At 29.2% G+C, this 23,580-nt stretch overlaps 3 protein-coding genes across 4 annotated transcripts in view; 1 reads left to right on the top strand and 2 right to left on the bottom strand.

Annotated features, from left to right (window-relative positions):
* Nucleotides 1-4,156, bottom strand: part of LOC123301297 (probable serine/threonine-protein kinase DDB_G0271402) — an 86,213-nt gene extending 82,057 nt beyond the window's left edge. For both annotated transcript variants that reach the window (XM_044884041.1, XM_044884034.1), the window contains exon 1: nucleotides 3,716-4,156. In XM_044884041.1, coding sequence (XP_044739976.1) covers nucleotides 3,716-3,979 — 264 coding nt within the window. In that variant the 5' untranslated portion in view covers nucleotides 3,980-4,156. The remainder of the gene's footprint in view (nucleotides 1-3,715) is intronic.
* Nucleotides 4,157-6,957: 2,801 nt separating this feature from the next.
* LOC123305821 (39S ribosomal protein L55, mitochondrial) lies at nucleotides 6,958-7,495 on the bottom strand. Its single transcript, XM_044887653.1, has 2 exons — nucleotides 7,229-7,495; nucleotides 6,958-7,173 (listed from the first exon to the last, which is right to left on the bottom strand). Exons 1-2 carry the CDS (start codon nucleotides 7,418-7,420, stop codon nucleotides 7,024-7,026), a joined length of 342 nt encoding a protein of 113 aa, XP_044743588.1. The 5' UTR covers nucleotides 7,421-7,495; the 3' UTR covers nucleotides 6,958-7,023.
* Nucleotides 7,496-7,656: 161 nt separating this feature from the next.
* Nucleotides 7,657-12,602, top strand: LOC123301135 (sorting nexin-7-like). Its single transcript, XM_044883872.1, has 6 exons — nucleotides 7,657-7,853; nucleotides 7,949-8,218; nucleotides 8,291-8,455; nucleotides 8,992-9,187; nucleotides 9,878-10,279; nucleotides 11,482-12,602. Exons 1-6 carry the CDS (start codon nucleotides 7,725-7,727, stop codon nucleotides 11,754-11,756), a joined length of 1,437 nt encoding a protein of 478 aa, XP_044739807.1. The 5' UTR covers nucleotides 7,657-7,724; the 3' UTR covers nucleotides 11,757-12,602.
* Nucleotides 12,603-23,580: the final 10,978 nt, after the last annotated feature.

The following is a 23,580-nucleotide window of genomic DNA, read 5'->3' on the forward strand; positions in this document are numbered from 1 at the left end:
TCTTTTCGTTTTTGGGTTATTGTGCTTACGGATAGACAACCGGAAATGGCCTAATTAGGGGATTTTAAGAACACCTATACCATAATTTTGTTGGTAGCAGCGATATTTTTAAACGTTACAAACTTAAGACTAAACTTAATATACTATGATATATTTCATATATACATGGTATAAAAAGTTTCACGCCAATCAAACAATGTTTAAAATTTGTTTATAACAGCATTAAATGTCATCAAATACGATACATCTTGAAGCCTAATTGTGTATGTGTATTATAAATATTATATTTTATATTGACTCTCCGATGGAAATGATTTAAAAAACAGTCTGTATACAGTTTACAATCAAGAGAAGAATCAATCATACACCATGTGTTTAACTTTCACACGTCAGATGGCTAGATGGCTGAGGCACCTTCTTCGTAATATTATTAATAACATAAATAAATTTATATCTCTATTAAACAACAATCTATACGAGAAAAATAACTTATAGTGTTTTTTTTTTTAAAAACTGCATTCAACAAATTCAAAATGCTGCACTAGATTTTTAGCATATATAACAACTCGAGCTCGTATATAACAAACACAAAACGACATATTGCAGTATTTTATATTATTAATAATAATGTAATAGTGCCTATCTATCCGGAAATACGGAAGTTATTTAAATGGTGTGATGTAGATTAGGTATATATTTCTTGTATGGGTCATTCTACGATAACAGGTAATACATGTGCGACAATCATTATATATAAAAAAATATGTTTACTCCTATTAGGAAATGTTCATGAAATTTAAATTTGGTTCAAATATTTTTTTCCGTAACTTTATTGGCTGGACATTTGGACAATTTAGTAATGAATATCTTTTTAAATACTTAAAATTAATTAATAAAATACAAATTCAGTGAGAGAAATTCAAATTTTAAAACGAACGTGACGTCATAGTATGTGGCTTGTCAGACTTGTTGGCATACTGTATGGTATTAATTACTTATATTTTGTATGATATTACCATGAATATATACTATAATTCCTATATACGTGGGTATTATACCTGTAGTAAACACTACATTGAACTGTCACCAAATGACAGCTCACATATTAATACTTCATCAACAGAGTGTCAAAAGAACTGCGTTTAAACATCTCAAAATTATTCTCTATTTTAAATATTTTTTTACACTTAATGACAGCATTTTTAAACAGTATTTACATTTTTTACTATGTTATAACAATGAATACAAAATATAAAAAAATACATGAATATTCCCTATTCTGTAAGAACTGTGTTTAAACGTTTACGGGAGGATTATGGCCAATTAAAAGTCAAAGCACAATTCGCCTCATTGTGCAAAAGTTCAAGGAAGCTGTAAGCATTGAAGATGAGGTAGGTATGTAGCCGTTAATCCGCTGTTATTTTGGAGTTGGCGCAACGATACGCTGCGGCGCAATCGTTTACTATGGTCAATTTGTCTCTTCCCTGTATAATAGTATAATAATTTTGAAGTGTGGATTTATTATTAACTCCAAATTTTTACATCTTTCAGTTTAAAAATTTTAATTTATCAAGAAAACGTCATTCCCCTGACTTGTTTTCGCTGGCGAATGATTTTTCAAAATAATCAGTAGAGGTATAAGTAAATACTTGCTAAAATTGCGCATATCTGTAAGATATGCGCAAGCCAGTCATTTTTTCTTGGTTTTGAAGATTCCATGGGAAAGACTCTACTGCTTATAAATAGATCAAACAAATTAAAAATGGAGTTGCCATGTTAAACAACTTTTGATTACTTGTTTTTTAAATTTTTGTCGTGGTGATTTTCTATATGAAAAAATCTACTTCTTATCGTAGAATGACCCATATACAATTTAATGATGTCCTGTTTTTAAACCACCCTGTATAAAAAATTTTTACACCTCTTTTGTCTCGACTTTATACACGTTTAATTAATCATTTTCTCTAATAGTTAATAAGATGTAAAAAGTTATATCATTAAAATCACAGACAGATGTTTTGCTAATTTTTTTTCTGTTTCAAGTTGTTTTAATGATATCTCATAAAGTGATGTACCAAGTACAACCACGATATTAATTTTTAATAATGCATGGATTTTTAAACCCAAACAATGTCAATAGCAGCATCATTTAAAAAATGTGTTTATTAAAATAAAAATTATAGAAAATTTTTTAATAAGAAATCTTCCGCAATTACACAATTTTGCACAATTCAATATATAACTTTCGACTTAAGCAAGGCTTTAAAAAAAAATCTATTTAGTGAAAATGTTAGAAGAAAAAGTTTAGAATAGAGGAAGCAGTTTTAAAAAACTGCTACCATTCGAAGAAAATATGATGCAATGCCCTGCCAGAAATCTATTTTCAGCGAATAGTTTCGAGATTGAGAAATCCAAAAAACCGTCGGTACATTTCTGATTCACTACTCTCTTATAAACAAATTCTAAGGGACTTCTAGACAGGCTAGAAAATAGACATGCTCGGTTTCTTGCATTCGACACGGAATTGCTTGAAGCCTACGAGAAAAATTCATGTAATGTTATTTTCTGTAACGCGGGACCAAGGTCTAACGCTGCCGCGGAGGTCAAGGGAAAATTTCCTTTCGGGCAAAACTACTTCTCTTTATAACACCAAAACTGGCAGTAAAAAATGTTAAAAATTATCAAAAGAATCACGGACTTTTATTTATTTTAACGTTTTCTAATTAATTAACGCGGTTTTTCAAGATAACATTCTATTATTATTAATATTAAACGGACTTATTTTGCAAATGTATGATCCAATTTAAATTTGGATCGTGAGTAAAATGCTTAAATTTGGAACCCATGCAAAATATTCTGGTTTGAATTTGCGGCGTATAAATTTTTTACAAAACTCTAGTTTATGTACGGGAAGTAAGCATCCCTAGGTCACAGGCTTTTCGAAGATATTTATGAAAATATTTAGATTAAGCCTGAGCTAAATTCTGAGTCCTTGTTTGATTCAAGTAAAATACTGTGATTTTTTCGGAATTCATATTTCCGAAAATGAACTAGACCTGATTTCGAAAAATTTTGCGCCAATTTTTGTAACTTTTTTTTTACATAAAAAAAGATTGGCTCCTAGTGATGGATTTGCCATTAGGTTGAATAGCCTGGAGCCAAGAGCGGCGGATCTTAAATGCGGCGAATTTTTGAAGGGAAAGTTATAGTGGTGAGACACTCATTAGTAAAAAAAAATGGAAGTTTTGGAAAGAGATACATGCAAAGTGGCATTAAGGGTAATGGGTGGCCGATATTGTGCGCAACATTTCTAAATAGAGGCGTCAAAATTTGAATAGTCCACTGACGGAAAATATACAAATCCGCTACTACTTCTAAAAAACCTTTTACTGAATTCATCTTTTAAAATCGCTTTGTGTAGGCAAAATATCAATTTTTTGTAAAATTCTGTTGTTTCGAAAATTCGAATTAGATTAATTCAGGAACATATTTGTTGACATTTCTACCAGTAAAACTACATGTCAATTTATTGACAACATCTCAATTTTCAAAAAAACATCAAAACTCTAAATATTGACTTCATTTTTAAGAGCACCTTGGAGTAGCTTTTTGTTTTTCTCATACTTAAACTTGTCAAAATTTATCAGATAATTAAACTTATCTTCCAGATAATACTTAAGCACTATTGTATAATGAACAAAGCTCAAAATCTTACTTTAAACACTTCAGAAAAGAATCCAGATCCGATTTTCTCTTGGATAAAATCATCCAAACGATTTAGCGATGACACCGCATGTCGTAACGCTTGACATGAAGATCCAGTCTTCAGTCGATCATTATGATGTAAAACACGCGGTGTACTGGTTGTTATATCCACAGCAGCACTATTTGGGGTGCTTGTTATATGTCGCCCTCGAGTCAAGGGCTCCAAACACCCCGCACTTATCACGTCCGCACATGTATTTGGTACATTGTCCATATCAAACAATTCTAAAATACCCTTAATAATATCAACTAGAAAAACTCAAAACACTTGTGTTTTAAATTCAAAATAAAATCTCCTTTTTTTTGTTAAGTCACACTCAATATATGCACACACATTTCGAAGAAGAAATACATCCCAAAATGTTCGGGATTTCAAACGGGATTGGCGGAATTATTTATGTCAACATGTTTTTACATGCTGAATAATTTTTTATACAATAAACACGCGTAACAAGGATAATTTTGAACACTTAAAATAATTTTGAACAAAATTATTGTAAATATACATCCCGTAAAATTTATTTTTGTACAATTTTTACGGGATGTCAAAACTTCTATTTACAAAGTGAAATATTTTTTTATATAAACTCAATTTATTTATTGTCATAACACACATACAAGATTTTTTTTCAAGAAATTTTCAAAAAAAAAAATAAAATAAACTCAAAACTGAACTCAAAATATAATCATACACAAATGTCTGATAATTCGTATCTATTTTGTAAATATCTTTTCATTCAAACATTTTTATTTAACTATGCTTTCACTGTGTGGTATTATTGAAGTTAATAATTCTGTAGCTGCCATCATACTTGTCTAGCCTTTTTTAACTTTATGTTCAAACAACACACTTCTTCTTTTTCATTCTATCCTTCTCATGTATTATAAATTAGAGTAAGTATTTCTTTTTGTACGTAGGACGTTGATTGTTACAATATGCGTACGCATCATTTTGGTTGTATTCCAAATACCTGATTTATATAAACACAATTGTGTGGCACTGAATTGTCGTGCATTTTTTGCGTAATCAATTGTTACGTTATTGTTTAACGCTTTAAATGTCTTCAAATGTTTTTAAATCTAGAAAGCAATATCGGCATTTCATTTTAATATCAGAGCTGCCGTTGTTGAGTAAATATAAAATAACCGGTAAAATTTTAATTTATGTAATTGTAGATAAATTCGATGCTTAAACATCCGATGAATTTGATTGAATTGAGAAATACGTATAATGTATCGAATTTCTCTTTGAAGTGCATAGGTATAAGAACGTACAATTTACCAAATGATCCTAGGGCTGTAAATCGAGAATATCTCGATTAATTAAAGTGAATTGAAAAATATATCTCGGCTAGCCTGACTACTCGCCTCGCAAGATTTTGCTGTGTGGGCATTGGGCAATACACTGCAAAACCGGAATATGATTAAAGCGATAATTTTAAAGAAAAAGTGAGTATTTGAGTAAAATGCAGTCAGAGAGGCGCACAAGATTGAGCTCGTGTTCTCGTCTTCTCAACTTTTCATAAAAAACTGGAGAGAGTAGTATAAAACCGAACTCCTTCAACAATGTCACACTGACGACGGCTATGGTCAGATAACGGAGAAAAAGGGGGACCTGATATTTTGATAAGCCACTTTTGTTAAACTCAAAATGTTGAGTTTATGTCATGTATGTCGTAATTGAATTCAATATTGAAAAGTAAAAAAAAAGCTTTTAAAATGTAAATTTTGAAAGGAGCTTAATAATTTCTTTAAATAATAGAAGGTATGCAAATTTTAAAATATAAAAATAAAGAAGACGAAGCTTTGTTTACAAAATATAACTCATAAATCACAGACTTGTAAAATAATTAATAACACAACATTGACAAATTGTTAGTTTATTCATAGCCACGTTGGCGCTGCAATTATTATGCGTTTTCGTTTAATGGAAATCAACCTTAATTTTACCGCCAATTTCAAATATCCAATAATTTGAACTCTTTGGAGTGATTTCAGAATACTGTTAATTACATTACACCATACGTGCTTACAAAAGAAATAAAATTTCAATCCAAATAAAAAGTGAAATGCAATCTCTTTTTTATTTTATTTATTTTTTTGTTAAACAAATATTCACATACTTTCATCTGGTAAATAACAGTTCAATTGTTTGTCGCTTCTTCAATTGCCTCCATGCATAATTAACATTTTGAATAATTTGTGTAAACTTATGAAAGTTTTGAATCGTTCAATATTATTTGTTATTTCAGTATTTTAATTATTTATCGAACATATTGCGTGTGATATTATTATTCACATGTATAAAATAATTTTAATGTTTTGTTTCTAGAGACCTCATTTAATTCTATTGTTCATGCAGCTTCATATAAGTAGAATTTCGTTGGACAAACAAGCGTCGACAAATATCCAACAAATTAGCTTACATTTTCCTCTCTTGTTTCTCTTTTAATAATTCAAACGGGAACTAAATTTTTTGCTTTCTCTCCATTTTATATCAATAAAAATAGTTGTTATCCTTTTGACCTGTATACCGCCAGAATCCTCAGTGGGACGCTCTTTAGAACGTCGAAATATTTGGGGTATTTGTATATATTATCGCTGTCGGGTGTATACATATATGGACAGGGGAATCCCTGTGTGGGGGCCTGGTGGGAATCAAACTGAATTTATATTTTCAAAACGTACTGAAATTATATTATTATTTCGCAATAATTTAGGTTTATGAACTAAATTGTATGAAATTGTTTTAATTTCTAGATCATATTTTGTTTTAAAAATATATATTTCATCAAAAATGTAATCTTCATCAGTTTTACGAGAAAGTCTATTACTCGTCGCTAATTTAGAGAACAGAGACAAAATCTCTCCAAATAATAATTACGATTAGGTAACTAATTTATAAGGATGGAGGCCACATTATATTCGAGGCACTTAATTATATTGCAAAAACCGATCTATATCTCAAGTAAGAAACGACTGAAAATAATTCATACTTTAAGAAGTCCCTTATTTCTTTGGTGTTACAGTATAAACTTAAGATTTTACATATTTATAGTTTTAAAAAAACCATTATTAAATGTAACAAAACCGCATAAATTGCAATTTCATTTACAAAATTATGCGGTCGATTATGTAATTTCAACAGATGATTTAAGTAGTAGGGCTGTTTTAAAAAGGATAAAACATTAATTAAGTAAACAATAAACAATTTATTTAAAACAATCTAAATATACTTAATGATACACATTCCTAAAATTACTTTTTCTTCTTCATGTATTTTAAATACTTTTTTGTATCAAAACCATCATCAATATCCTCTTCAATTTTAATCTTCTTCTTGGGTTTCCGTTTTTCTAATCTTGCACGGCGCTCGGCTTCTGATAACGTTGATAAATCTAGTGGCAACTAAAAAGTATACATTATTAAATAGATTTAAGCTTGAATGAAAATTCTAAATTACTTTGATAATTTTTCTAGGTTCATGATAACGGATATTAAAAGTTGAACCATCCGGTTGAACGACTACAGTGGGATACGTGTTCGCATACTTTAATCGATGCGTTCGTGTAATACTAGCAGTATGAGCATTCAAATTTCTTGTAGAAATTTGTAAAATTATTTTTGGATTCACTAACTTATTTACAAAATTCATTTTTATTTGGATTCTAACCCCATTTAGAATTATACAGGGTGGCTAACCTAAATTCGAACTAATGACAGATATCTTAACCTTACAATTTTCAAAATAATTGAAATATCTTTATTTAACTTAAGGACATCTATGAGTAGAATAAATAATTAAGAAAATTTTGGAAAATTCTAACCTAATATTGTAACCTATCGATCATTTGTATTATTTCCTGGTGAATTTTGTTAAAGAAAAGCATTCAAAGGAAAAATTATTTTCTCTTTCAGGGGAATTCAATATTTTACAAGTTGGTAATGAACGCATAAAAATGGAGGAGAGTAGCAGTTCAGCAATAATAGATGTTACAACAGAAAATAGAATAATATCAGAATTTCCTGATGAAATAAAGGATAATGATGGATACAACAATTTAAGTTTATCCTTGGATAATTCATTGGTAAGCAATAAAAAATTTTAATCTATTTAATAATACATTTATGACAAGTTGATCTATTGAAAACAATATAAACTAAGGCGGGTTTTCTTTTATAGGTGCAATCACCAAGTATCGAAAGTTTTTCAACATTCCAAGACGCTGAAGTGTCTGAATTGAATATGGATCAAGATACGGATTTATGTGTGCGAGTTGATAATCCACAGAAACAATTGGAAACATTAGAAACATTCATTTTGTTTCGAGTTGTAACGAAAGTAGCACGAATTGAATACTCTGAAACGGAGTACATTGTTCGTCGACGTTATAATGATTTTTGTTGGTTACGTCAGAAATTAGTCGAAACGTATCCAATGCTTATTGTACCAGTGAGTAATTCATTTTATAATTTTAAAATTTCAGTTAATCGATTATTAACGTTGTTATTTTTCTGTTCACAGTCGTTGCCCGCTAAACATACTTTGATAGGTCAGTTGGATAGATACTCAAAGGAGTTTATTATAACAAGAATGAATATGCTCAACATTTTCATGAATCGAATTGCATACCATCCAATTTTAAGCTATGATGCTAATTTAAAAGTATTTTTAACAGCGAACCCGTCCGTAAGTTTTCTTTATTTAACGGCTTTATATATTCATACACAATCGTGTTTTCATTTTGGAAACTTGATAAAGGCTCTTTATTCCATTATGAATAGGGTATTATCGTTAGTCAAAAATAAATAATTAAAAATCGTAATTTTTAAACTGTATATCACGTGACCTAAAACGCGGGTAAGCCCTGCTGTGATATCATAGCGGTATGAGCCATAGACCATCAGCTAGTTCAGTGTAGACAGTTGGGTATAATATATACATAGATAAGTATTTATATTTATTATAATCAGATGTCTATGAATATATCTATCAAACTTATTTGTGTTATTTTGTATAGTGATACCCATATTACGTCATCAAATTGAATGGCCGCGTTTTTGACAGTTTAAAAAAGGTTTAAAATTTAAGTTTTTGGCAAGAAAGAGTATGTATTTTTCCGAAATAAATTTTTTGTGGCTTTTTATTAGCAAAATCAACATTTTGAAGTACTTTTTCAAAAATAGTGGAAAACCCTATTTAATACGTTTTTCAATTGTTTCTAGGAATTTCTATCGTATCGTAAAAATAAAACGTCAGCAATCAATAAGGTTTCTGATTCAATTCAAAATATAACGACAACAACGACTATTAAAAACCGTTCAATTGAATTTGATAAATTCAAAGATTACGCTCAAATTTTACATGAAAAATTGTCTACAATTGAAAAAATCTCGTTAAGAATAAACAAGGAGCGCCAAGGTTAGTACTGATGGGTGTTTAAAGAATTTTAACTCTTGAAATAGGAGAAATAAGACAAATGTCCGAATATCCTTACCATAAAATTGATGGTAAGGATATTCGGACATTTGGTAAGGATGTTCGGAATCGGGTATGTAACGGCTGTCTAACGTTAACGCTATCTTTAGTGACTTAACATGCTCCTAGAACGTCAGGTAAAAAAACAACTTAAAGCATTTTCTACGTACATTACGAATCCGTTATCAGAGCTGGTGAAAAATTAATAGTTTTTCTTAAATTAACGAAAATAACTACAAATTTTCATGCCTAACAATGAATAAATAAGTTAAGTTAATTAAAAATAGATTGTTAATTTACTTATTTATTCTTAATTTATGCTTAAAATGTACAATTAATGTTATCAATGGCGAAAAATGAATATTTCAAAATCACTTAATTTGAGGTTATAGTATCCATTTTAATGGGGTCGAGTTAGCACGGATCTACAGGTTTTTTGGTTGACATTGTGATTACATTCATTCACTGATCCAGGGATTGTCCATGCAATCTATGGGATGGGTTTTTAGTCCATAGGTTCACCCTGTGATCCAATAATTTATTTAATGGATTTAAATCTCCAATGAAATGTCGAATGGACTGTTGACCTCGAGTTAAACCTTGTTTTTTTCTGATAGAAACATTTTTTTTCAGATTACATCACTGAATTGGCGAATTACCATCCAATATTATTATCTTGGTCAAGTACTGAGCCTCCATTATCTGGCTTGTTAATCAAAATATCAAGTGCCATTGAACGCACTGCAAGTGCTCAAACTCAATTACTTAACGATTATAACATAACGTTAGGTAATCCAATACGCGAGTTTATAATGTATGTAGAAGTTGTACGTGATGTATTAAATAAACGTGATAATTATCAACTAGCGTATGAAAGCTCTGTAGAAGATTTATCACGGAAACGTTGTGAGAAGGATCAGTTAATGTCCTTGCAACAGCAACAACAACAGAATTCAGAATCAGCGAATGCAACATCTACGTCACATTTTTCGTTGTGGAAAGCTACGTCATCAGATCAAAAGTTGGAAAAATTGGGTAAGAAAATGTTTGATTTAATCAGGAGTCACATTTTAAGCAATTCAGTTAAAAATTTGACCTATTAATCCAATTCATTAGACAACTAAATGATTAGTTTTTGAGATTCCACCAACAATATATTCAAAATACAGCAATTTAGATAGAATTTCTAAGTTCCTGAAATATTGCAATATTTGGGTCGATTTTGGTCCGTATCTCAAAAGCTATGCGACCAGTAAACAAATGCACCCGGTTTTTGTACTTTTTGGGTCAAAATTACCTTGTATATTGAGTTTTATCGAAATGGGAAATTAAAAAATTTTTTTCGTTTTTTTGCATTTTATTTTACCCCTTTGAAAAAATCGAGAAAAACGCAAAAAAAAATTTTGTTCTGGAATTTGATGAAACTCGGTGGATAGGGTAATTTTAATCCAAAAATATAAAAATCAGGTTAATTTAATGATTGGATGCAGAGTTTCAGAGATATCGCAATACTTGAGTCGATTTTAGTCCGTACTAGTCAACAAATGCACCCGATTTTTGTACTTTTTGGGTCAAAATTACCTTATATACTGAGTTTTATCAAAATTGGAAATACAAAAAAATTTTTCGATTTTTTGCAATTTTTTAAGGAGTACCCCTTTAAAAAAATCGAGAAAAACGCAAAAAAAAAATGGAATTTGATGAAACTTGGTGGATGGGGTAATTTTGATTCAAAAAGTATAAAAATCAGGTTAATTTAATGATTGGACCTATTGAAAGTTACAATGCGAGTATCATGGGCAAAACTTAATTCTCAAAAAAGTTAGATCTCTCCACCTTAAATTTAAAATCTATAAAATTGTGAACTAAAGGGAGGATCAGTGAGGGCTATAACATGATAGCATTTGTTTTAAAAAGGAGAAATTGCCCAGCAAAGCGGGCGGGTATCTGTTAGTATATTATAAGTTTATTTTATTCATAATTAAAATAATATATTAATTAAAATTACGTTGCCTTTTGTAAAAACATAGGAAATATTGAGGTTATGCTTATGAATTTAAACAAAGCTGATCATTGAATTTAACAGTTAAAGTTTAGTCGACTGAGCTTTTACAAATGTTTTTATGATTTTTAATTATTGCTGATTCGACTAAACTGTTTCCCCTCTCAATAATGCTACACCACCCTAAAATATACCTAAAAAGACTTACCTTTAAAAAACATGTTTTTTAATTTAGGTACTTGTATTCCACAACTTGTAAAACAAACTGAATCTCTACAAGATCGTTTAGAGTGTGCGAATGAAGCATTACGTAGTGATTTGGAACGGTGGCAACTTGAAAAACAAGCAAGCTTAAAGAAAATGTTGATGGATTTTGCTAATAAACAAATCGAGTATTATCAAAATTGCGTAGACGCTTGGGAGAATGTTCTTACCGATAATAATATCACTAGTCCATCACCACAAGTGAAACAGGAAATTACAGTACAATGTCAGTTAAGTGCCAGTTAATTATAATTTTTTTTTTTCTTTAAATAAATTTTGAATATGATTAACGATTTTTAAGAAGAATATTTTTAATAGACAAGGGATATAGAAGAAATTTATAAAACAGGGTTGCCATAATTATTTTTCTTTCATATTCTTATATGTCTTGGAATCTCTGCCATTATAATTAATTTTTTAATTTTTTATACAAGTTATCGAAAAAGAATTACTTTATTTAAGTTTCTATTCAACCTTCTTTTGCTTCATTAGTCCTCTGAAAGCTATGCTTTAATAATAATCGTTAATTTTTGCTTTATTTTTGCACTCAAGCTATTGCTTGTTTTCCCCACTCAATTCGAACAATGTTGATTATTACTTAGACAGTTAGCGCTATATTTCAGAAATACACTGCCGTCGAATTCTATAAATTTAAGTCAAACCTGTGGAAATTTATTAGTTGAGAAATCGCTTCGTTAGTTTTAAATGAATAACTATGGCTGGCGGATATTGAACCTGACTTTTATCAATTCTAAGTATCGTCTTCGATACAGGCCTACTAGTGAGATCGTCAGAGATCCTCATGTTATGAAGGTGGTAGTGCAATCGATAGTGTCCTGTCGAAAGTAACACCAGATTCTCAACTGTGCTCTACTAAGTTTCAGGGGAGTCAACTTTTCCTAGTTCTGGTTATACACAGCATTGAGGTTATAAAGAAGGAGAACGATCGCTATAGAAAATATTGTCCTCGAAATATGGACAAAATAAGTAAAATTTTGACTTTTGAAAGAGATGCATGCTATATTTGCCACCTATACGTACTTAATAAAAAAAAAATATGACCATAACTCCTCGCTAACTTCTTAAAAATGTTCTCATATTCAAAATATTTTGTATAAATTTCTCATAAAATAAATTCCATTAAATGTGATTTTTTCAATATATATTTTGATAAAAATATATATGTATATTATATATATATTTAATATTAACCGTTCTATATGAATGTATATTATTTAATTAATACATAAATAATTAATATATTTCATTATTAATTAATATTTTATAAATGTAAATTTTGTTATTTATTTTCAAAACATATTTCACTGTAAAATTATTCATGTAATATATTATTTTTTTGTTGTTGTTTATCAACAATTATCAGCAAAAAATGTAGGCGTTTCTGAATGATTATTCCATACCAGGTTCCTTTCTAATTTCACAAAATAGGTATGCAGGGTGTCGCAAGTCTTGGACAACAGAAAAGGAGTAAATTGAGGGTACAATTAAGAGGGTACACTAAGACGAAAAATGCTTAAAAGTCATTACAATTCCTATCATCTTACCTTTTTCTTTATTTATCTTATTTTTATCAAAATGGAAGACATAATTTTAATTTCCCGATTTTATGAAATTTTTTTTAAGGGGTACCTCTTTTGAAAAATAGAAATAATCTGATAATCAAATTAAGATTGCGTAAGTATTTTTTAAGATATCGCTCAAAAAGCTTTTAATTCGGAGTGCTTCTGGTAATATTTCGAAAAGTAATAAATCTAATCGTCAAATGAGCTAGATTTATGATTTTATGAATAGACACGAAAATCTGCTTGATGTTATTATCCTGTTCTTCCTGTATTTCTTCCATTTAAAATAGCTTTCACGCCATTTTTTTTTGTTATTATCTGCCAGTTGCTAAAGCGTTCAAGTCCGAAAGAAGATAGTTGAGCATTGGGCTAAACTTGGAAATTACAAGAGTCCCAGTTTTGAATTAACATCAAATGGTAGCACCGTATCAAGCTTGGGTGTCAAATGTTGACCCAAGCCTCGGTATCATCTTTTTTACTTATCCTTTGAGTTCATTCCTTTGATAATTTGATGGCTGTATATTATGACGTAGTGTCTTATGATGATTTTAAGTTTATTAACTAGTTTTAAGATTTATACTTGCTAGATACAATATTTAATAAAACTGGCTTTTCACAATGGGGGTTGGACTAGGATAAGTACGGCAAAAAACATGGATTAACAACAAACTTCGTTCACAAGCTTTGGCCAAGGTTTCGGTGAAACTTGAATAAGGACTGGATTAACAAAGCTGGCTTTCCCATTTTGGAGTGGATCTAAATTGGCTATTAAAGAAACCCGACGAACTAGATCCAATCTGATGACAGAACATGATGTCCCCCATGAAACTCTGCAATTTGTGTTCAAGTTAATTCGTTTTGATAATTGAAAATACAGAACAAAACACTCGTTTTAAATTGAAACTCAATATATTCAACTGAATGTTTTATTTTTCATCATATATTCCATATAATTAATGGTATTATCATTACATAATAATTATATTTATTGTTGAGTCTATATTTTTTTTTTTTCATTTCAAAAAGCTATGTTTAGTAGTAAATACTGATATTTTTAATTAGTTTTTTTTCTTTTTTTTTTCTTTAAATATCTTTAACATCTATAATTAAATTATTTTTAATTTTTTTTGATTTTTTTAAATTGTTGCATTTTTTAAATATATTTTTTATTTTCTCTCTCATATTCTCATTTCATCTACAATATTTTATTTCTTTTTTAAATTAACTATAATAATAATATAATTCATCCTCAAAGTGTTTAGTAGTATTAATAATTATTGTATTTGTATTATTATTGCTTTAAGCGAAATTTTTTCTTATTAAATTCGTTAAATAAATTTATCTTTTTTAGTTATATAATTGATTTTCAAGCGTTGTTTTGGAATGAAAATGATAATCACGTTATTATTGTTTAACTTGGAAAATTTCTAACTAAAGATAAAGTGGCTTCTATTAAACAGTCATTTGTATTGTCAAGATATATAAAAAGATATTATTCTTTTTTTAACCCCCGAATCAAAAAGAGGGATGTTATAAGGTTAACCGCTCTATGTGTGTGTCTGCCTGTCTGTGGCATTGCAATTCCTAAACGGATGAACCGATTTTGATTTTTCTTGTTTTTTTCAAAAGTAATTTAATCGAGAGCGTCCCCCTTTTTAGGCTTTGCAAATCAACTTGGCGCTCTTCTCGTACAAATTGGTTTTTTTCTGTTTTGACCCAATGGTTAATCCCGCCATTTATTTGAACGTCTTGTAGTGTTGTCATAATTTCTACCTAGTTTTTTCGAAATCAAATAGGAATCACCACTTCAAATAATGGCTGACAAGACTCAATAGACCAAGTGGGAAAATCTGCTCGTACCAAGAGTTGGGTAGGAGGAGAAAAGGCATGCTTTTGTATCCTACATGGTATTAACGAAATTCAGCCGGAAATTGGTTTTTGCTAATTCTTAAAGTGATCTCAATATGAAGTAGAGAAAAATATTCTACGACATGTCAATGTCAGCTTATATGGCCAAATGTTAATTTGAAGTTTTAGGTTTGAAAGTTTTTATGGCGTTATGTATTTTAATTATAAAGGCTAGACCAATCAGAAGCCAGGATAAGCCTGCCGTTATATCAACCAGCGTCTTTTCTGATTGGTTTACGCGACACGATAAAATTCGAAAAATACTGTTCGTATTAGAATATATATTTAGTACCATTTCTTTAATTTAATAATAATTGCATTTTAATTCGATAGATGGCAGTGCAGTTATCGTATTCGATTCGTTCTTAATTTATTCCATGTTCCTTTATTTACTGTTACAGTAATACAGTAGTGCCAGTTTGTAAAGCATTAAAGTAACACATCCTTAACATGTAACCTCATGATGATGCTTGACGCTGGCTTTAATTGTCAAATTAGCGTTTTCATCTAATATGATTATTAATTGTGGTTTTATTCGGAGATTTCCATTGTTTTTAATTAAAATTGTTAGCAATCATTTAAATTGTTATATCTATTCGATAGGTGAACTTTTTACGATGTGACGCTGCTAAGTTTTTTCTTGATGGCAGCACTGCCTAAACTGACCAAGTGACCTAATTTGACGCTCAAACTCAGCGTCAAGCGTCAGCATGAAATTCACCTTTAGTGCTTCCATGATTAAACGCAGTATGTTATTTCATCGAAGCTGTACAATATTTTAACGTGAATATCATTTGTTTTTGTAATTAAATTTTCTTAGACTTTTGTTATAATTATATCTTCTATAACTTTTGTTTGTTTTATAAATAATGCAACAATTTTAATAGTATACATAACAATTCAATAATTTCTATATAATTATAGGATTCTAAACAGGATTCTTGTAATTTAAACACTTTACGTATGTGAGTACTGAAGAGTCCTAAAGTAATTTTATTGCTGCTATATTCAATGAAGATGGAAACAAAATTTGATTCAAATTGGTTGGTCATACTTTTAAGCTTATTTTCTTGGCTAATGTTTTTTTTCGCGTACGTGGTTGTAGTAATTAATTATAAATTTTTCTATTTTATTTATAAATTATAATTCGATGCGAATAATACAGGATGCCGTAAAATAGACGTTACGATTAAATTTAAACCTTTGAACTGTATTTTATGATACTTTAGATAAATGATATAATGAAACGAGTCCTAGAATGGAACGCCAAAGACGGGCGTCTCAATAATATATTGATTATCGAAGTTGAGTACTGAGAAAACATGCAACTTTTTTGCGTTACAAAAATAATCCCAGCGAGGATTGGAACTTCAGATCTTACAACAGACCGTCCTAACAGAGAGATCGGATTATGCATTTCCTCGGTAAAGAAACAGCGGTAAATACTGCTATAATATCACATCTCAAACTTCAATGGGCTGGAGTATTTAATTCAAAAGAGTTAATAATCTAAGAAAAGTTGCGCAGATAAAAAACAACATTCGTAATGAGGCCTAGGCGGAAGGCTCACTACTTGAGTGATTTCCCAATACTACCAAATATATTCTCTTGCTATAATTTAAAAAAACTCAAATAATTAGTACTTAAAATTTACAAAGACTCAAATTCGTAACGTTCATTTTCCGTCACCTGGTTGTTAGAAAAAGTTGCCTAAGATGTTAAACATGTCGTTGACGTCTAAAATGAGTGACAAAATGGTCGTAAAAAAAGGAACAGTATTGATTGTCTAAAATATCCGTTTATAAAAATTCAAAATAAATTTGACAGTGTAAAGTGTTTAAGTTACCGTTTTTTCCGAAATCAAGGATTTGAGGTAAAAAATTTTGGATAGGATCGCAGTTTCATTTTCTTTTTTTCATCGAGGTACAATTAAGGGAATAATCAATCGTTGACTAGAAAACAGTGACACAAAACATCGTTAAATGCTCCGTATCGTCAAGGAAAGTATTTAAATTATTTTTTTTATATAATTTTTTTATATGCGTTTGATATGTGCTCCACATACACTCCATTTCTAAACATTCGTCAAGATGTTTTCTTTTTATAAGCATAATTTTTTTGTAGATGTTATTTTCATAAATTTTTACACGGGAGTGGATAAAGTAATCGTAAATGTATTGAATATTGCCGCTAATTGAATTGATTCTACTATACCAAAGTTATATTTTATATAAAAAATAGTTTTAACGTACTTTTTTTTATTAATCAATACTAAAATAATATTCTAAATCTTATTTTAATGTGCCGAAATAACAGTGGCCATGTGTGATTACTTGATGATGATTGCAGAAAAAGCAATTAAGCATTAATTCAGGACTAACTACTAGTTCCAGCTTTTGAGCGCTTTACAAAACCTTCCTCTTGTCTCCAGTTCAGTGTGTTATACTGCGGGCAGAGATGGTGTCAGGATAGGAAATTCTAATTAAGGTGCCTCAATTACAATAAAGAATGAACTCCGCTTGTCTAATATTTTGCTATTCTGAATAAAAATTTTGAAATACCGAAATTATCATTTGCTATGCTTCATAAAATTTGACTCTCCGGATAAAAAGGCGGATCGACCACATTGGGTTGCTTGTAAGAGAGTTTTTACTGAAATGAGGTGGAGTAATTCTAATTGAATAAGACATATTCTAAGACGATGACAGTGGCGGAAAATTCATCCTTGATTAGAATCCGTAATGATCCCGCAGGAGAAACAAACTTGCACAAAATTGAAGACTAACAATTAATGAATTAATGACATACTGAAACAAGCCGGATTGTCTTGGAAAGACGTTTAAGCTGTTTCCTCAAAAAGATCTAGATGGTATGGTATTTATTGTTGTGGTTCTAAGCCCTTAAGCAGGAGTTACAAGAAGGACATTAAACGTTGGTAAGTAATCTCACACAGCTCATGATACACGCATATGCAGAATCTAAGTTTGAATGGAAAGTACATTTTTTAATAATTATTTGTTATTACGATAAAAATTGATACCCTGTTAATTTAATAATATCAATAAATTGTTAAGATTTATTTTTAGAGCAGTGACTTAATAATTAATGATATGAGATATAAATTAAGATTTTAGCACAAATGTCCATTATCTCCCGTGTTACAAGATAAGACTCATAACCTTCCGCTTGACGAAAAATGCTTATAAAAAGAAAATTAGCAGACGCATAGCAAAAAGTGCAATAATAAATATAACATCTCTAACGATTTATTACTATATGTTTTCTAAAAATTGACTCAGAACTGAAAATTGACTAGAATAGATTTTTTGTTCACAAAAACGTTACAACGTATCGTAAAAACCACACAGTTGTAACGTTTACGATTTTATTTATAATTATATTTAGTGTTTTTATTTATTTATTTATTTTAATGTTGGTAATTGTTTCCATACAATTCACTCTCATCAAATTATGTTAGGATGAAAAATTTCAAAATTTTCCTTAATTAATGATTTTTTTAATAATTTTTTTTGACTAGGAGTAATTTTTACTTTCTTAATTTGCATATAAAAACCTCCCTTGTATTTTCTTTTTGTGAATAAAAGATAACTAAGATTTTTTTTATAAATATCAAAGTCTAAGGATTATTTTTAATACACTTTTTTTTCCTACGCGGAATTATACAATTTAATGATATTTTTTTTTTTTTTCAATTTTTTTTGTTAAATTATTTTGATAAATACTTGGTATAAAGAGATATTTATTTATCCTACTTGCCTTGTTTTATCTTATTATACGTTTTTTTTTTCTAAAAACATTTACATTTTGTTCAAATATTTAAGTACACAATAGCAAAAGTTGTTTTGTAAAAAAACGAAATTTTCTATAATAGGCATATTGTTCTATTTTTTTTATTACAATTTGTTTCATATATAGGCGTACCAATCACGGAAAAATACATTTATATAAAGTTTTGTTCATGCGTTAGGAAGTGTTAACTGTGTTTTTTTAGTCCTTTGTTAAGAATCCTTATCAATAAATATCTTCGATTAAGTGATATGAACTGCTGATTATAGCGTACTTACAGATTAGTACGTTAATGGTTTCTTTTCATATTCAATTTTTACTTCCAGAGACAATAATTTAAGGATTCTCAATAAAAAACACAAGCGTTGTTTTAAACATTTATTGGTATACATTCATATTGTGAATTAGGAGGAATTTGCATGGTATTCATTTTCAGTTAACAATCCTTAATTTGTACGTTTAAAGATAATTCTTACTGTGAACTAGATTGCTAATCGTAGGTATGTATTATTTTATGAAATTGATTTCAAATACAATGACGCGAAAAAAATTGTAGAGGTGTCGACAAGAACGTATAATTATAATAAGAACGTGAAATCTTCTATGCCGAGCTATAAGCGCACGTGGCTAAATTTAAGGTGCTATCTGGGCGAGGTCTAGTCATCGGTCGTTGCGTACTTTGTACTGCGCATCAGGCTGTCTAAGTGATTAAAACATGTTTTCAATTATTTCAATTGATTGAAAAAAACAAAAAATTGAAAACAAAAGAATCCAGAGGACTAGACCTCGACCAGGCGCCTTTTTTCTTGCCACCCTTTCCACTCGAGGTTAACGTCCTTAATACATATGTTCTTGGGTGTAGATATTTAACCATTGCAATATTTTTGGTATTGCACTAATTGCTACGTCAGGTTGAATGAAGAATCATCACTCGTCTTTCTTTTTTTAGAAGTTCCAAAACATACAAAGCTCTCTTGCGATTGTGACAGAAAGAGTTAAATTGCGAACTCATAATTGATAATTTTCTGTGAGCAATATTAAATTTGTAATGATTTTCGATCTTGTAATCTTTAGTCATGGTCTCAAGACTAATTTCTACCTAAATGCTGTCTACTGAAAACGCTCAATCAAGTAAGCTTCCAGCTAGGATTTATATAAAATATATAATCAGCGAAGGTTATAATACTATTTACTGATTAGGCTTCTAATTGGAGCCTAGGAACACCTGCTTTGGAAAATTTATGCAAGAAGTACACATAACTTATAAAAGAAGAGTTTTGAAATGAAATAATTGATTTAGTTTCGAACTCATACCGGGTGTCAAACAAAATAATTATTTCTGATTTTTTCTGTAGAACAATTCTAATATTTCCATTTTCATAAGGAATACACACATATAAGATAGCGTTCATGTCACTGGTAGAATAATCTGTGTACGTATATTTAAAATTTTTAAAGCTGCTAAGGATATTTGTTATGTCATTTTGATTTAGTTATTCCGTTTAGGTACTTAGCACCAAATAAAAAAATTTCTTTATGTTTTATTTTTGACAAATATATGAAATTCAAAAATACATAATCAACATTCAAATGACTAGAGAATATACAAATATAACATTTATTATTTTTGTTTACGAGTTTACAGCTTGGCGGAGAGTTGAGGTAATAACATGTATTAACTTTTTGAACTTTGCAGTTTTTTTTTTGTTTTTTTATAATAATTTAAATATTAAATACATTTAATTTATAAACCTAGAGAATGGCGATGAAGTGTGATGGTTTAATGAATGCTTTTTTTTGTAAAAAAATGTGACATTTATGGTACTTACAAGTTTTTTAGGTTAGATGAAATTTGAATATGATGATGACATGTGACAATTTGTTTCTTTTTAATTTACAATAAAAGACATCAAAATGTATATAGGCATCTTTTTTTGATATTGAAAACATGTGCCATGTTTTTTTTGTTCTATCTGAGACATTGACAACAAATATACAATCAATACAATGTTAGTCCATAATGAATTCAATGCTCTTTCGGACTCAATAAATTATTTTATCATTTCATTAACTATAGCAATATTTTGATATACCTAATTCAGTACTGTTCAATTTTCATATGGTAACAGTTCGTGGTTATGGTATATGCAATTCTGAATTGAATCTTTAACCCAGTACGCTTCCACTGCGACAATGTGGTCTGTCATGACCTAATTTTCGACATTAACAACATGCAATTTAGGTTTAAACTTCTATACTTTTAAGTATTGTAAAGTTAACTAAAATTGATTTGTATTGAATGATACTGGGTTAGAGTACTGGCATCATGTATGCCAAAACATAACCTTTTCTTATTTTTCTAGCAATCCTTAACCTCCAATTATGTTTCATAGCAAAAACAAAAATTATGAACTAACTTTGGTAATATGAATATAAAAATTTGCACTAAATTTAATATATTTGTTTTTCATACTACAATCAGCAATGTACAGACACTTAAAAAATGGATTATTGTACAGACAAAATTACACAATTTATAATATTTTGAGATGAGAGAGAAAGAGATCACATCAAACAACGTTCTCTATTGCAAGTTTAAAAAGTGCCCATGACTACCTAACCTAATTTAGTTTTTTGTTTTATGTACGACTTAACAACATTTTCTATGAGAAAAGTTTTGCACTTGAATTGTTTGTTTGTTCATTCATTTTGTTTTTTGGTCAACTATAAAAATGTTCCTTTTTTTAAAATAATTTATATAAAAAATTAACTATGTAAAATGGTTACTTCCAACTCATAATATAAACTATACATGATTTAGACAGTCTTAGATAGCGAACCTGAATTCCCGTCTATGTTTAAATCTACTAGCAACTTGATATGTCATCTGATCTAAGTCAAATCAGTCGGATTGTCTTTTTTACTTATCAAAATAGTTTGTATTATGAGGAATAACACATTTGAATTTAATTTATGAATCTTAGCTGTCAAAAGATAAGGTTCTTTTTTTGGAAGTTACCATTATATGCTAAGACCATTGTATTGTAATGGTCTGAAACTAGGATTTTTGTTATGTTTTTAACTGATTTGTGAGTCATTTGAACATTAATTATCATGTGATTATGTAAAAAATTTGATAAAAACAAAAGATCTGCCTAATTTGATTAAATGGTTTTCACATATGGCAGTGATACTTGTTTTTTATTCTTTATTTTATTATGAAGGGTTAAAATTATTTGTGCATTATTGTTTTTTTTTATAATTAATTAATTTATACATTTTTTTTTTTGTTTAAAATTAATAATAGAGTTTAATTTTACTTTCTAAGTTATAACAAATCATCATATTTAGTAGCGTATAGAATTTTCATATATTTTTTGTATGACGCTAAATTAGCGTCTTTCACAATCTCGGTTACGTATAAAGTCTTCAAGAGGACGCATTTCGTATAAGTAAGTACAAACATTTGAAAGTCAATATCACAAAATTTCCCCCCAAGGACCCTCAGACGTCGACATGTATAGAATTCTTCTTTATAAATGCTGACCTCTGGGGAATCTTAATTAATTATATTTTTAGAGGATTGAATCTTGAAGTATACATTTCACCCAGCTAAAGAGTGTACCTATGTTAATTTGGTTTTCTTTTTCAAATTGATTCTAAATCGTTAAATATTTTTAATTATATTTGCTTTTATTCATGAGAGCACATTAATTTGTGGAAAATGACTGCAGTTAAATGGATCACTTTTGTTTGGACAAATTTCGATTTTCCTTAGGTAGCGAATTATGTTACACTAACCATAAGATCGGTGATATTGTTTTGGGAGAAAATACCATTTGATTTGGTCTAACGTTTTCTTTTATGGAGAAATGTTAAGAATCGATGTTACTCTAACAATTTCTATACATTTATCTCACGTAAACGGCACTTAGATCTAATTGTGGAAAGTCATAAACAATTAAATGTATATTGCAAAACTGGATTAAAAGGATGTACTCCTGGTAAGCACATTATAGTTGTAATTTAACATTTAATTCGTCCATGATCGAATGTTATATTCTGACAATCGTTTCAAACGTTGAATTTTCGTTGGCAATTTAAAAAAGAGACCAACTGTATCTATATTTTTGCTGGCTCCCAAAAGATTTTAGTCATAACTGAGAATATGAAGGGTGCTAATTAGAAATGAAAAAATTTGTCTAAAAAATATACAAAATAAAAAACTGTTTAAGGATTCTCTCAATTTACAAAACTGTTTTGCGGTTTATATTACATACTTTTTCAGTTTTAATACATGTTTCGTTTTTTTCCTTCAATATATGTTTTTTTTTTAATACTAGAAAATCTTATTGGTAATTAATTAATAGCTTATCTATGTTATTGTCAAATTAATATTTATGATTTTTTGTATGTAGTTTAGGGAAATAAATCCTGTTATTTGAAAAAAGAAGGCTTGAAAATTGTGATATGAAATCATTTACAGTTTTAGGCCGATTTCGACTTGTTACTAAAATTCGAGTCGAAAGTTTATCGGGTTTTATTAAGTTTTCCACTCTACCTTAACTAGATCCAAGTCATGCCATTCCTAACTAGCTTCAGATACAAAACTTCTAGTACAAATTTCGCAATTAACATTTTAGCATTTTACACACAGCTGTTTGAGTTCTTTCCAAAAAACAATATTTGTATAAAAGATCTATCTAATTTGTAAATTTGTTTAACTAATTAATATCATACAAGTTGTTCAATAACGCATCTCTTAAATCTTT

This window comes from Chrysoperla carnea, chromosome 1 (assembly GCF_905475395.1).
Source record: "Chrysoperla carnea chromosome 1, inChrCarn1.1, whole genome shotgun sequence".
In the NCBI taxonomy this organism is placed as follows: domain Eukaryota; kingdom Metazoa; phylum Arthropoda; class Insecta; order Neuroptera; family Chrysopidae; genus Chrysoperla; species Chrysoperla carnea.